This window comes from Chelonia mydas, chromosome 8, assembly GCF_015237465.2.
Source record: "Chelonia mydas isolate rCheMyd1 chromosome 8, rCheMyd1.pri.v2, whole genome shotgun sequence".
In the NCBI taxonomy this organism is placed as follows: Eukaryota; Metazoa; Chordata; order Testudines; family Cheloniidae; genus Chelonia; species Chelonia mydas.
The window spans coordinates 48,606,261-48,622,934 of NC_057854.1; the positions used below are offsets into that span (position 1 = coordinate 48,606,261).

General features: G+C 42.1%; 1 protein-coding gene across 13 annotated transcripts in view; it reads left to right on the forward strand.

Moving 5' to 3' along the window:
- RABGAP1L (RAB GTPase activating protein 1 like) overlaps positions 1–16,674 on the forward strand; it is a 556,714-nt gene that overhangs the window by 525,382 nt on the left and 14,658 nt on the right. For 8 of the 13 annotated variants that reach the window (XM_007061167.4, XM_037907748.2, XM_037907749.2 and 5 more), the window contains one exon: positions 6,862–6,954. In XM_007061167.4, coding sequence (XP_007061229.2) covers positions 6,862–6,954 — 93 coding nt within the window. Of the gene's footprint in view, positions 1–6,861; positions 6,955–7,252; positions 7,736–13,436; positions 13,576–16,674 lie in introns of those variants that run through there. The other 5 variants (XM_027823604.3, XM_043521568.1, XM_043521569.1 and 2 more) reach the window with 2 other exon arrangements.

Here is a 16,674-nt window from a genome sequence, read left to right on the forward strand (position 1 = left end):
AGCACTGAGTGGTGGGATCACATCGTCATGCAAGTCTGGGATGACGAGCAGTGGCTGCAGAACTTTTGGATGAGAAAAGCCACTTTCATGGGACTGTGTGAGGAGCTCGCCCCCAGCCTGCGGCGCAAGGACACAAGATTGAGAGCTGCCCTGATGCTGGAGAAGCGGGTGGCTATTGCAATCTGGAAACTGGCAACTCCAGACAGCTACCGATCGGTCGCTAACCAGTTTGGAGTGGGAAAGTCGACAGTTGGAATTGTGTTGATGCAAGTTTGCAGGGCCATTTATTGCATCCTGCTCAGAAGAACCGTGACTCCGGGTAACGTGCCTGACATTGTGGCTGGCTTTGCACAAATGGGTTTCCCTAACTGCAGAACGGTGATAGATGGGACTCATATTCCAATTCTGGCACCAGCCCACCTAGCCTCCAAGTATGTTAATCAGAAGGGCTATTGGTCTATGGTTCTCCAGGTGCTTGTGGATCACCGTGGGTGTTTCATTGACATTAACGCAGGCTGGCCCGGAAAGGTGCAGGATGCACAAATCTTTTGTAACACTGGCCTGTTCAGGAAGCATCAAGCCTGCACCTTTTTCCCAGACCAGAAGATCACTGTAGGGGAAGTCAAAATGCCCACTGTGATCCTTGGAGACCCCGCTTACCTTTTGATACCATGGCTCATGAAACCCTACACAGGGAGCCTTGATAGCAGCAAGGAGTGGTTCAACAACAGGCTGAGCTGGTTCAGAATGACTGTGGAGTGTGCTTTTGGCCGTTTAAAGGGTCGCTGGCGCTCTCTGTATGGGAAGCTGGACCTGGCCGATAACAGCATCCCCGCGGTTATATCTGCGTGCTGTACCCTCCATGTGAAGGGAAGGGTGAAAGATTCACTCAGGCATGGAACTCAGAGGTTCAACACCTGGAGGCTGAATCTGAACAGCCAGAGAGCAGGGGCCCAGCATGGGGCTGCAAGTATTAGGGATGTCTTGAGGGAGCAATTTGAGGCTGAAAGCAAACAGTAATGTCTAGTGTGATACCCTACACGGGAGTGAAGTGCAGTAGGAATCTGTGTTTGCTGTGTATGATACGCTGACTTGCAGTGCCTGTTGATTTCCTAGGCTAAGGTTTCTTTTACGTTATGCAATAATAAAGAATGTTTTCAAATTCAAAAAATCAATGTATTGAAAAGAAACACAACACAACTGCTTGGGAAACACAAAGGGCAAGGGGGTAGGGTGAGGTGGGGAATGGTACAATCACAAATTTGCGTATGTCCTGTCTGGAGTGCTGTGCAATGCGTGCTGCACTTCAGGATGGCTATACTATACTGCATGGTGGTGGGGGTTTAGCGCAGTGGGTAAGGGTTGTAATTTTCAGGGCTGGGTGGTGAAGCTACAGGGGTTGGAGGCAGCGGGTGGTGGTAAGAACCCAGATATTGCGGAAAGTGGTTTGGAGGTGACATGGTGGCACAAGGGAAAGAGTTATGGGACAAGGGCTGCAGGGGGGGAGGGCGCGGTAGTGCTCTGCCTGCATGGCTACGAGCGCCTGGATCGAGTCCTCTTGGTGCTCCATGATGCTTATCAGCCGCTCTGTGCTTTGGTGCTGGCGATCTGCATTCTGCTGGCGGACCCTCCTTTCACTCTCCTGCCACTCGTGCACTTTTTTTATTTTCATTAGTTGAATGTTGCATGACTTCATGCAGCATGTCCTCTTTGCTTCTACATGGGCTCTTCCTGATTCTTTGCAGCCTCTCAGCTGTTGATAACACAGACGGCTGAGATCTCGAGGTTGCATCTGTAAAGGCAAAATGCAACACTTAACAGAGGCAGCATTGTTCACACCAAACAGAGCAATGATTCCCCCATACACCAGGGCAAGCACAGTCTACACAATAGCATAATTTGCCTGTCCCAAAGCAAGCGCACATAACCCACGGGAGCCCCAAAATGGTGCGTAAGCACAGGGTCAAGCGTGACTGATTGTTTCACGGCTGTACTGTCCTCTGGGTTTCTGTGCCTTGGGGAGAGCCAATAGCGGCGGGGGGCCCCTATACTGATCACTGTCCCCACATTTCCCACAGGAGTTCGTCCTGGAAGATATCTCTGCTGAGGGTGACCTAGAAAGCAAGAGAGGGTCTTCTACTGCAATGCGGCTTCCACCCTGGCCCATATGCAGCTTGCCTGTGTGCAGCAATGGTCCCCCCACCCCTCGCGGCACAGTGGCGCGGACAAGTTAGCCTTACTGGGACAAGGAACACAGTGGCTCTCCCAAGAAACCCGCACAAGCGCATTTCCCAAGTTCTGGTTGAGACCTTTGAAGAGATCACTGAGGTCGATTACCGCAATATGAGAGTGCACATCAATGCCCTATTCCGCATCTACGCATGCACACGGCCCTAACCCTCCTCACCCCAAGAGCCCGCACCGAATAACTTCCTTCCCAAAATAAAAGCCGCTTACCGGGAACCTCCTCTGGTGTTTGTCCTTCCCCAAGCACCGGCCACCACGACTGGCTACATTCCTCCTGGCTGCATGCATCTAGGGATTCCGGGGTGTTTTCCTCCGCCTCAGCCCCCTCGCTCCCGCTTTGCTGCTCCTCCTCCCTCCTTGTTGCACTGGCCTCTGAGGTGTCCATGGTGGTACTCAGCATGGAGGTAGGGTCACCCCCAAGTATCGCATCCAGCTCCTTGTAAAAACAGCAGGTTGTGGGGGCAGCACCAGAGCAGCTGTTTGCCTTTCGGGCTTTGTGGTAGGCGTTCCACAGCTCCTGTACTTTAACCCTGCATTGCAGTGCATCCCAGTCATGGCCCTTTCCATCATGGCCCTTGATATCTGCCCAAAGATATCATAATTCCTGCGGCCAGAGCACAGCTGGGACCGGATAGCTTCCTCCCCCTCAAAACACTGATGAGGTCCAGCATCTCGCCATTGCTCCATACTGGGGATTGCCTGGCGCGTGGAGGCATGGTCACCTGGAAAGATTCTCTGAGAGCACTCCACGCCTGGCTGAGCAAACAGGAAGGGGATTTTCAAAATTCCCAGAGAATTTAAAGGGCGGGTCTGATTGTTGGTCACCTGAGGGCAGGGCAGTAGAGTTCAAAGTGATGACCAGAGTGGCTAGAACAGGCATTGTGGGATACTTCTGGAGGCCGATCACAGTGCAATAACAGACCAGGGTGTTCATACTGGTGCCGTGGCAGAGTACCAGCAGCACTGTAGCTGCGGAGTCAGAGCGCTCTACGTGCCTTGCCAGTGTGGACAGGTAGTGAGTTAGTGCGCCCGGGGCTCCTTTATTGCGCTGTAATTCGCAAGTGTAGCCAAGCCCTAACACAGTCCCAATAAGGAGAACTAGTCCTCATCCTCACAGAACACTAAACTGGTGCCATAAAGCCTCGATACTGTGCTCTTTGTAGTTGTTTGTTTCATGGCGATGTCTCTCAGCCCTCCTCCAAACCTCCTAGTATAGGTTATTGCTTACCCAGCCCATATCTTTATACTGCCTTTCTTCTGCCTATCTATCTTGTATTACAAAGAAGAGAATAAGGTTGGTCTTGCATTGAACTGGGATTCAGGTGACCTGGGTTCAATTCTCAGCTCTGTCACAAACTTCTTGTGTGAACTTTGGCTTTTTCGTGCTTCAGTTACCCATCTGTAACATGGAGTAATAATCTATACGCCTATGAGGTGGAGAAGTGATTGTTTGTGAGGCACTTCGATGCTATAGTGATGGCGACCATATACGTACCTAGTTAGATATCAAGATATAAAACGCAGGAACTTGGGCCTCATGCTTCCTTCGTAAGATGTGCAAAAACTCCCCCAGCTTTTTTTGATGTTTGGACCTCTGATGAACTGGTAGGTCTGCATGAGGTCATGCTTTAACCATCACGACCTTCCAGCAAGTCCCTTTCACCATCCAGGAGGACTGCAGTGGTGAATGCAATAGAAGTGTGCATAATATAGAAATGATTGATAATTTGGATCTGCTTAATTGGTATTTCTGTTGATCAGTAAATATGAAATAAACATTCATATGTCATTAAGGTTTGACTTAAACTCACAAATACCTGAAAGTAAGGAGTACAGGTGACCATGAAATCTTTCTCCGGCCTCTTCTGCCTATCTTCCTGTCTAGCCAATCTAATTTATTTGTATCCACCCTATGTATGTAGAATGTGTGCCCATCATGGAGGTATGTAAGTGAATGACTGTAGATATATGCATGTATGCAAACCCAGACCTTGTGAGACTAATGAGATTTAGCACACACACTTTTGCATGTGCACCTTAAGGATTTGATCCACTATTAATTAAAAATATCGAGAAGCAGGTAAGTTGGTTGGTACAACAATTCATTTACTATTTTCTCCCTCACTGTGCCCCTTTCTTTGCACTGGGGTCTGGTGGCTTTGTCCTGAAATTTCCAATACAGATCTGAAATTTTCAACATTGTCCAAAAGAATTGTTTACCTTGCACTACAGCACTTCAAGCTGCAGCAATTTCTAGTCTAATTCTCCTTTTGCTTCATAAATACTCCTGCTTTTTATATCTGTACATGCTTCTCCACCTGTCATTCCCTTCTTTTTCTCTCCCTGCTTTGTGCCAATAGCCGGTAGATGCAAAGCATCACACAGTAGCACAAGAGACATAAGCTTGGAAGGTATCCTAGCGACACATCATTCTGGTGTCTATTTCTCTGAGCAAGATCAAAATAAACATCATGGAAGCACAGCAGGGTGGGAATAGATTGGGTTTTGTATAGGATTGGTTCATTTCTTTAAAATCTTAATTTGAAGTGTACATTTAGCGCTGAATGTTAAGGTAGCCTTAACAGCCATAGCATAGTAGGAAAGAGGAAATGGTTTGTACTTTCCCAGGAAGCCCTGCTTTTCATATAGTTAGTAGGGGTCAATTGACATATAAATGAGCTTCTCCTGTTAGATTATTTTCATTCAAATTTGTTTTCAGGTAATAATAATACTATCTCCATCTTATCACTTAGCACTTTTCATAGATATTTATTTAAGAGGCATCCAAGTAGAATTCTCATGAACATTTATCCAGAATTATTGCATTGATTGTATTCTTCCCTGTTCTCCTTATTCTCTTCAAAGTCTTTATTTTAGAGCTGTAGGTTTATGTTTAACAGTAGGCTGCAACTGATTCATTGTGCTGTATTAGCCCTTCCTGCATCTAGCATAGAAACTCCCTGTGACAGTGTACCGCACCTTGCAAGCAGGATTGGCTTCCACATCTCCCAGCTGTAACTCCCCCGACCCTTTCTGCTGTGACTTTGGGAACCACCTCGGCCCTTTCCTATGGCAGGGGAAGAAAATCCCCAAATGGAAAATTGGAGAGAAACTATATTAAGTCCCACTCACATGCAAGCGTGCCCACACACATGCAGTATCCTCTAGTGGCCACAAAGCCTTCTCTTCCCAACAACCACTATGACAGGGTGGTTGTGGTGCAGCGCTGTCCTGCCAGTAGCTGCAATGCTGCTGTCACCTGAAGCTCTGTATTAGCATGTAATGCTCCTGATTTTCGTCAATTGCTTAATAACGGGGGGGGGGGGGGGGGGGGGGGGGATTAGAAGACTGGCAGAAATATCACAGGAACAGATCAAGGCAAATCATGTATCTTTTTATAAATCACTGTGACATATTCTTTCACTGATGTCCTTGCCTGATACCAATGTATGCCATACAGCTAGCAACTTTGTTGTTGCCTATTATGGGTTGTATGGGGACATTAGAGTGCTGTTAAAGGTCTGTCAAGGGAGCAAGTAATGAGAGTATACACAAAGCTACATTATAGCCAATTAAAAAATAAATGTAAAGCTGAGTATCTCCATTCTACACCTAAAAATACAGATGCTGTCTCTATATCTTGACTGATTTTTTTTGCAAAAAAAGCAGATGGATGTTTTTGTGTAAATCCAGCTGTCTGTGACTTGACCTGTTTGCACAGTTGTTTACCAAATCTGTCTGTGATTTTCATCTGTGTAGCTGACCCACTGTTTCCCTGCTGTGGCTGGAAGTGAACAATGCAGCTTTATCAGTGTCATAGGGCATCACTTAACTCTGGGACACTGATGCACAGACTTGGTGTGGGCAGCGAGTGGGCAGGTGAATGAGAGCAGAGCCACCTCAGTCACTGGTAATGTTCTACCACAAAAGTACCAACCATGTCTCCAATGAGACTTCACAGAGATTAGTACAGGTCTGAGCTCACTATCTAAACAACAAGTAATGTAAGTGATGTGGGCAGTGTATGAGCTGTTTCTGTTTGATGGAAAAACTGATTCTCACTGGCAGGGAAAAAATCACTTGATTCTCCCCTAATTCATTCCCCAACATCCTCCTGTTGGACACATGACATTTTGATCATTCAATTTTCATAGCACTTTGTCATCACTGCTCTCAAACTCTTCCTGTTAAAGTTTCAGTGGATCCAAGAGATCAAAAGAACCATGTTCTCCTTGCCATTCTTCGTTTATTCCCCATATTTATGCCTGTTCTCCTCCTCCCGATTCTTTTTCAAAATGTTTCTACTTCAGGATTCTGGTTTCCATTTGAAGTATTTAAAAATAAATGCCATTAAGCTTACTAAGGATCCTCTCCACATATACTGTATTGATAACTGTTTTGTGTGCCTCTTTTTACTGTCAACAAAAGTAGAGTGCAAAAATGTTACTTTTCCCCCAGCTTTCACCGCAGCTTTCTGGTGACAGTGAGATGAGGAATTAATTATTCAGTACGGAATATCCGGAGCTTCCTCCACTTCATGTTTGCAAGTAAAGACCTCTGGCAGCCTTTTCCTGTGCTTCTCTAAGAACATGTTTTTCTGAATGTATTCCACAGGTGCCCACAAAGAAGCTGAAGAAATATGAAAGAGAGTATCAGACAATGCGAGAGAGTCAGCTGCAGCAGGAAGACCCAATGGACAGATACAAGGTAAAGGAGACACTATATGGAAACCTACTCCATTGGCTAAATTACATGGACTAGTGATCAGATTTCACTAGTCAGCAAGAGGTGCCTATGTCAGTATTTCACACATACTGGGATATGCCAATACAGTACAGAAAACTATACTGGGAATTAAAGTGGTGGGTCAAATTCATCTAATTTCTTTAATGATCACTTTGGCTACTTGGAGTCATTCTGATTTTCCAGGAGTATTTCAGTCAAAAAAAAATTGAACACTCGAGAAGCCCTCAAATAGCCACATATAATATTTTTCTTCTTTCAGTTTATATGTTTGTAGGTAACTCTCCTGCTGTTGCGCTTTTACTGGGAATCTGCATGAGACGCTGAGAGACTGAGGGTGATTCTCAACTACTGACACAAAAAGGAGGAAATAATACTTACTGTTTAGCAAAAACTGTGCATGGTCACACCCACAAAGACTTTAGGAAGGTGAACTCTTCCAAGACTGACATATGGTCCTTGTCATCCATCTCTGTTTGTTGCAAGGTTTCATAATTTTTGTTAGTACAAGGGGGCCCTGATTCCTGCTTGGGGTCCCTTGGTGCTACTGCAATAGACATAATAATGAACAGGAGAAAAATAAAGCCCCAGTGATGTGTGAAGCAGAATAATGTTGATAGTTATTACATGTATTTTAATGCATATCAATTACAGCTTAATGGGATCAACAACATATGGCCACAGATTCAAAGTCAAATGTCTTGGCTACTGTGGAGGAGTCAAGTTGTTAGTCTGATAGGTTGATGGCTCACAAAAATAGGATTAGCTCAACAGTATATCTGAATTTCTGATTTCCAGGGTAATTGGGCCCCAATGCTGAAAGCTGCTCTCTGCAGGCAGGTCCCCACGTACATGTAGCTCCAGCCACACAGAGCAGCTTACTGGATGGGAGCCTGAGTGTGACTATCCAATATCTTGCCAGTATTGTGTTATGTATAAGAAAATATAAGTATGCATGATGTTATCCTTTCTTGTGTTTGTTTTCTGATGCTGCATACACAGGCAGATCAGGAATCATTCAGTGAAGCAATTTGTGAGTAATTTCAAATAATAAATAAATTTGACAGTTCCATGATCTACTCATGCACAGCTATGAACAGGGGGAAAAGGCAAAAATTATGGCCAAGATCCTGCATTGAAAACCAGGTATGCAGACCCCTGCACCTGCATAGGGCCGCACTGGCTTCAGTGGGGCTCTGTGCAGTTGAAGGGGGTTTGCCCATGCAATTCTCAGTGTTGGATCTGGGCCTAGAAAGCACACTTTGATCAAGCTATTGACATTTCCCTGGGAGGGGTAGGGGGTGTACTTTTTACTTTATAAGAGTAATTGCCCTGTTTATGGCAAAACTTGGAAAAACATTATTGCACATATAGGGTAGCTTGTCACTCTTACAGAATGGGGTTCAGAAAAGCATTATTTTGCATCTACCGATGTTGGCCATTATTTGTGAAACAATACTGAGGGAAAATTTGTCCGGAATGTTGCAGATAATGCACAGATAAGCCAACACAACAGATATCGTAAAACTTTGCTGAAGATGAACTCAGTACTCATAAGGTCACCTTTCTGCACTCAGGTCCTACTCCTAGCACAGGTCAGTTGGACTAGAGCCTCTGAGCTTTGATTTCATGCCCAGATGTTGTTCCTCAGATAATACATTATAGTAATATGTCAATTTTTTTTCTACAATCCCTAATAAACATGAGGCACCTTGTAATATTTTTCAATTTTTTATTATATTTGAATTTCATTATCATTATCATAATGATATATTCTATTGATTTAGACTTTTATTGGGTAAGTTCTTTCTAAGATTTGTATTTCATTTAAAATTCAGGATCCTTTTACTACACGTTTTTTTTCCCCCCAGCAGCAGCTCAGCTTTCCTTAGGTGCACTTTTCAGGGATGAGGCACTGAACTACTTATTGGGTGACTTAGCTGTGAACTTATGTGGCCAGCATATGCCAGCAACTTTTTTACTGTTCCTCAATATTATACATAACGTATAAGTGCCATTTTCTATGCACTTTTAAATGAATTACATTCATGTATTCTATCTGGCATACATAGAGTAGTAAACAGTTCTATAAGATACTACAGTTGTGTACAGTATCTAAGGTTGTAGAAAACAATGTATGATGCTGAGGAATGGTACACAGCCATGTAGTGAAAGACTGTTACAATGCATACACATGAAGAGGCAGAGTTAAGACTGTGTGTGAAAGTGTAACTGACATTTCTTGATTTCTGAGGCTAAACTGCAAATTAACATTTTTTAACATAACTCTAATCCAGCATAGATCCAATTTTCTGTCAGAACTAGGACTGCATTCATGGCCAAGAGAATACTAGTTAATTTCCCTATTTAGAAATAACCATGTTTACTGCTTGTTAACTGGTATTGTTTTCTTTCTTCAGTTCATTCATACTAACATAGAACTACAATAATACTTAGAAAATGTAGGATACTGTTCATCTTCAAAGCACTGTGCAAGCCTATTAGCTAATTAAACCTTACAGCACTCATGGGAGATGGATGAGCAAGGGTTATTATTCCCATTTAGCAGATCGTGAAACAGGTGAAGTGACTTACTTGGCCACACCCACAGTGAGTCACTGTCAAGAGGCAGGACTAGAATTCAGGATTCTGGCTTGCAGTTTTCAGAGTAACAACCGTGTTAGTCTGTATTCGCAAAAAGAAAAGAAGTACTTGTGGCACCTTAGAGACTAACCAGTTTATTTGAGCATGAGCTTTCGTGAGCTACAGCTCACTTCATCGGATGCATACTGTGGAAACTGCAGAAGACATTATATACAACTTGATGATCACTTTAGATAAGCTATTACCAGCAGGAGAGTGGGGTGGGAGGAGGTATTGTTTCATGGTCTCTGTGTATATAATGTCTTCTGCAGTTTCCACAGTATGCATCCGATGAAGTGAGCTGTAGCTCACGAAAGCTCATGCTCAAATAAATTGGTTAGTCTCTAAGATGCCACAAGTACTCCTTTTCTTTTTGGCTTGCAGTTGTGCATCTCCTTGTGTAACTTTTATCTGGATTGGATCAGGTCAACCTTTTGTTGATGCACTGATTAGTAGAGAGATCCCTCACAACCAGCTGAGCCACATTTAGGTCAAGCTTTTTATCTGATAGGTTTCACACATGGGAAAGAGGTTCTCTCTCTTAATGGGAGAACAAGTCTGTTATGATAAGTGTATTAACTCCAGTTTTGTATGTTTAATTTTATTAGTATGTCTTGATGAGAATGGCGAGAATCAGATTTGAAGACTATGCATATAGGGGTCAGTCAGTTATGATTGCAGGCCTGCATGGATGTACAAGGGGGAGAAAGCAAAAAGCCCTGCTCAACCCTTAAAAGACATCATTGCAGGCCTTGTGTGCAGGAGTGCAAGGACTATATTCACACCACTGCTAGTACGAGGCTCCCTAGAACTGGGGGATAGCACTCTGCACCTTGTCAAAGGTCCCAGGATGTCCTTGCATGATGCTCCAAGAGCTCCCATTGGGATGATGCTCTCCATGTGGGTTGTGGCTTAAAGACTCAGTTTTCCTAGCAGAAAAAAAATTATTTTCAGTTCACCATTCAGTAGTGGGGATGGCTTTTGTTTTAATGATTTCTTCCGAGCTCTGTGGAGCAGGGGTCTGTGCAGCATGTTCATCTTTTAGATGTAGAACGCATTTATTCTCTCCCTTGTTTTCAGCATGTGTTTTGGTTTGTTTCACTACCTGTGCAACTTTGGGATGATCATTTAGATGTACACCGACAGCCTTCTTGTATGTCACTTTGCTCAGACCCATTACGGTTTAATTAAGAATTAAACTATCCTGTGAATTATCCTCTCGTCCCATGTGGGGGGCAGGGCTTGGGGGACTGCGGAGTGAGGAGGGGTTGAAGCCTCCCAACTTTACAAATTATGTGGATCCGCAGGAAAGGGCCTTTTAGACTGACAGAGCCAGGAACTGTCTGTTCAGTGGGCCTTCTCTTCCTGTTGCTAGCAATGTGGCTCTAGCCGAAACCATACTGCTGTTGGCATGGTGGCTACTCAGTGGGAGTCATGGAGCGGATCTGGGAGAGCTGTACAGCACTGAGGTGTATTAACTCCTAGCCACATGTTCACACCAATCCAGGGAACACCAAGTGGTGATGATGCACAGCATGGCTAGTCTCCTTCTCCTGCCCACCCTGCTCAACACCCAGTGAAGTCTCTTCTGGGCAGTACACCTACAGAGGGGCATCTGGGTGTTCTGGTGAGGGGAAAAGGACTGCTGAGGAAGCACTCCTTCTTCCCCCAACGCAGATCTCCAGAGGAACAAGCGTGGACGTGGAGATTAATTTCTCTGCAGTAGACTTTTTTTTAATCAGATATAAACAATCCACATGACATTCTTCACCAGATCTGGTAGAGAGGTATGTCCAAACTGACTGACAATATCCCTTAAGGTATGGGGAGCATTGTAAATTTATGATTATTACATTCTAAGAATTGTCCAACCCCAAACCATCTGTAAATTCTGAGATCATTTGAAATTGGGATTTTACAACATCTGATTAATCATCAGCTAGCCAGATCCTACACAGACTGAGTGGAAGCAATGTAGTACACTATGCTACATGTACAGTATGATGCAAGAATTAGTTATTGGGCATGCTTATTTTCTGCAAGTCAATTGTGACAGATTTCATTCACCCCACACACGCACGCGGACACACAAAAATCAGAAATAGTGCTCTGAAATTCACTTTGGGTTTATTTTCTTTCTTCTCAATTTAGAAATATTTCATTTAGGAAAACTAAATACATACAGACACATTTCTGCAGCAGAATAACTTTACTGTTGGGTTTTTACATTCAGACAAATATAATGTCTGACATTTTCATAAACTAAAACAGAAACACAGCCTGAGTTGCCATTCTTAAGTAAATGAATTGACTCTGAGTGAAAACACATCACAAATTGTAAGTATTAGCCAGTAAAAAAAATGGGAGCTGCGTGTCCAAGAAAAGTACCAAAATAATTCAGACAAATATTTTCCCCATATTCTGGGTGATTTTTCGAGCCTCTGAGAACTTCTCACCTATAATATGGGTTTATAGGCTGTATCAGTGATGAAAACTTGGATCCTGTAAAAAATGTCATGAACAGTGGTGCAAACAAAAGCTAGAATCCTACAGGTAGACCCTGCATCTACGCAGAATCCCATTGACTTTAGCGGGAGCTCTATGTTCGCAAAAGTGTGCTCACACAGCGCTCATGACCAAAAATGTTAAATGTCGCTGCTCTATTTATCTTAATGAAATAAATTAGAAACGTTTCCTACTCCTACAGTGTGACTTTGCTGCAATACAGTAAATATGTTCACTTTAGTTTTTACTGCTAAAATATGACCCTTAACTAAAGTTGTTCACATCCAAAATTGCTTTGATGTCCTAATTTTGCACACAATAGCCTTGATCCTGTAATGAGATCTGTGAGTGGGACAAAAAGAAAAGGAGGACTTGTGGCACCTTAGAGACTAACAAATTTATTAGAGCATAAGCTTTCGTGAGCTACAGCTCACTTCATCGGAGTGGGACAGTTACACCTCTGTGGCTCCACTGCCATACAGGAGCAATTTTTTTATCTGTATTAATGTATAATCCAGATGTATTAGCCTTTTTATATGCCTGAAGTGTCAATAAGTAAAAATTAATATTCTAATAATTGTTATTTTGGTGCTAGTTGTTGCATTAGCATTCCTGAATGCGGGGGAAGAAACATTTGATAACTATTAGAGTGGTTTTCTTCTTTATTTTTTAAAAAACCAAAACTCGGCACTATGACAGTTGACGGAATGTTTCTTTAAAATCAGAAGCAAGAGTTCATCAGTGTATCAGAGAGCGCAGTGAAAAACTTTGTGACACCTTCCATAAAACTTCTTTTGTCCTGGATAATTGTTCCTTTAAAGCTTTGTGGCTTTTCAGCCATCTTACATTTCTCAATTTTACCATCTTGGAATTAACCTAATTAACTGCTCTTTTGGATTGACTCATAAAGCCTTCAACCTGTTGCCATCCAGGAATGTGAATTCCAATCAGTCTTTTCATTTCCATCAATAAGAAACTCTCTATGTTTAAATATCTGCTTTTGGGTACAACAAAATGTGAAAATTAAGATTTCAGCAAGGTTTGTAACACCAAAGTCACACCCAGCTTAGTAGCAGCAGTGAAAACAATTTGCATCATCATTGGTAATCATGTATATTCACCCTTCATGCTAGCTTGATAGCAGAGGGTGGAGTTTATTAGCCTTTTAGTCTTCCTGAGTTGGGACTTGCCTGCAAGTTTCAAATCAGCTTTCTTCTTTAAATCAATGTTTGTTTTAATAAGTGGAAGCTGGAGTAGACCACACCTTTAAAAAACAAAGTGAGAAAATCCCAGTGTAGGATTAGCAAATCAGGAATTTTTGTTTGTTTTTTAATTTCCTAATTATTTTGTTTGGTATTTAAAATTCACTGGATATCCTGTTTGACTGTGTTGACACCAATGATTGAAAGCAGTAGTTGGTCTGTGACTTTGCAGGAGGTAAGTTTATTTGTGTGTATGTATGCAGTGTAAGTGTTTGTCTCTATTGGAAATGCAGTATCCTCCTTTTACAGACGCTAACCAAATGTAACCAGCTGTCTCCTGTGACAAAAGGAAGGAAACTAATTTGGAAAGCTGCATCTTTTATTTTACTGCTTGTGGAAACAGTGATACCAACAAGAAGGGAATAATCCGTACAGTCAGTATACTTTTATAAATGCTGTATATTTAGAGACAAGGCAGGGAGTGATAGCGAGTCTCTCTTTACACCTGTAGAACATCTAGCAGGTCTGACTAGTGAGCTCATGTGAGGTTACAAAATGCTGGTTCTGATGTTAGCCTGGTTGTAGCTAACAAACTGCATTTAAAGTTAATCTGAAGAATCCTCCCCCTGAAAATGAGGCTGTGTAAAACTCTGCAAAACACTTTTGACAGGCAGCAAAAGTAGCTCACTTCCTTTTGTGAGAAGCAGTTTAGTTACTATCTTCCTCTTTTTTTGTTAATAATTGTTTTGTTTTTTATTTAAATAGATTTGAGAACTTGCTCCTGAGGAAGCATGCAGTTCTTTGTTGGTAGGGTGTAGGGAGGGGCTGGAGAAATCTACTCATGGCTAATCATACTTTGCATCCTTGTTCTGGGGGAAAGAAAAGGCAACTTGATAAATTATCCTCAGCTAGAAAATAAATATATGTAGAATCACAGAGACTAAATAGCTGTTGGCTGGTATAATGAATAGGACACATCTAACATTTTAAAACTTGGCATGCAGATTCCTATTTAAGAGGAGGATAGTGCATTTCCAACCACATTGCTTGCTTTCCTACTTGTCTGTGAGTGCAGAGCAGGAGTTTGAAACCTCACGTTCTGCTGCTTGCTTTGCAGACACTGAAGCTTCTGGCAAAAGCATAGCAAAGAATGTTAAAGCCAACCAACTTGCAGGGTTATTTCACACAGGTCTGTAAGGAATCCAGCTGATTTCTTCCTTATCTTTCAACAGTGTTCCTATAATCAGCATTACAGAAGCTCTGTTAGTAATTTCTGTCTAGTGAGAAATTTTAAGTTAATTTGGTCTCTTTTTCAGCTACATCTGCTGTCAGGCAGCTATCTTTGCTAATGAAATTGGCAATCCTTTGATAGTGTGAACAAAAGTATTGAACTAAAGACACCTAGATAGCTTTCTATAGACGATTGTCATTTAGTTTTACATCCAAGTATATATTACCCTTACCTGAAGAACTAGTTTTAACAATTTTATATTTATAGCAGAGTACAGTGTAATTTAAATTAAAACTCAGCAGGTTTTTGTCTTTAAAGATGTTTACTTGACTTGTGTCAAATCATAATAAGGTTCTTTCATTTAAGGCTTCAGTAATCGTGTAGCAGTTATTTAATGTATGATGTCTTCAAAAGGAAACAAATCTACCTTTCTGTGCAGTGCAATATTTCAGGCGCTGTTGCACAATAAGGTCACAGTGAAGAGTAAGTATTTGCAAAGGCTCCATTTCCTGGCACAGAGGAAGCTGTTTAACAACAAGAGAGGGTTTTTTTCTTTGTTAAAACATCCTTTTTGAGCAGTAGTTCTGTTTTGGCAAGCATATGAAATACTCTTGCAGCAGGAGGATGTTGGAACAAAAACAGGACTGTATCTCTGTTGTAGGGTTGCCAATTTTGGTTGGAGGTTTTTCTGTAGGTTTCATCATGATATAATCTCTAATTAAAGATTAATCTGTAATTCCTGGAGACTCCAGGGCAATCCTGGAGGGTTAGCAACCCTACTCCGTTGAAATTAAAGAGAGGAAATGCCTTACCCATATCTTCCATTGGGATTGTTAGGAACATAGTTGCGGAGTAGGAGGAAAATTAAGAAAGCTGAGTAGCATGTTTATGCAGTGGGTTCAAGAATTCTTTGTTTTGAAGCAATGTTTTGGTTGAGTAACTCATGAACGTTTATTACAGAGGCAGTATCTTGCTATCTTAGAGGCTGTAATATATTTCATTTTATTTTTGTTCAAAGGAAAAAACTGACATCTGTCCTCAAGTGAAGAGATGATCTTTGTCAAATGTTATCATGTGGAGAATTCCATTCTTCAGTCATAAGGAAGTTCTTCATAAAAACTTGAAATTTTGTCTTTATTTTACATAGCTCATAGATTTCCCCCCCATCCCTTCTTTGGTATGAAAGACTAGAGGCCATTAAACAAGGGCTAAGGCAAGCAAATCTGCTGCTCTTTGCAAATTCATTTAAGATCCCCATATTTAGCCCATTCTTCTCAAGCCAGCTGCTTGATGGGGACTCTCAGAATATGTTTGACAGCCTGTCTGCTCACGCTGAGACATCTTTAACAAATGTTTCTGCCTTACAGCCCTTGGACAGGAAACATCATTCCAATGATAAAAAATGCATTCGTTATTCCTCTCTCCCTTCTCCCCTAATTTCCTTACACTGGTCTGGTAGTATTTTACAACCACTTTGCACAGGGATAGGTGACTACACAAGGTGTAAGGCAGGGGAGAATCAGTCTATACATTGAATATTTTTTCATTTCTGAGTTGATCTGCATCACTGTTCTGGAGTCTGTATACATTTCAAAAAGAAAGGCCTTCTCCCCATTTGCACTCTTTCTTGGCAGATGTCATTTGAATACACACTAGAATCCACTGGCATGGATTTTGGAGAAAAGCAAGTCAACAGAGCTGGAGAAAGGTTCATTACTAGGCTGCCCTGTTTTGAGATCCAGCAGAGGAAGGACAGTTGATTCTACATCATTTTCAGAACATAATATTCCTATGGAAGATTTGAAATCAATATTTAGTAAAATGGGGCAGGACAGATTCTATTTTGGACCTGAATAGACTATTAAGAGCATCTCTTGAAAAATGGCTCTTGTTCATTACCACTGTGTTTTGTGTGGGATTTTATTATCTAACCAATTTCCCTTAACGATCACCAGGTAGAAGCAGAATATTTTTCTGGTAAAAAGGGTGCTTTTGCACTCAGAGAAGCCTACAATCGGTGTGTCATTTGGGCCAGAACATAAATAAATATGTTTGTAAAGAGCACCATAGGGACGGAATTGGAATCACTGCCCTTCAAGTTAC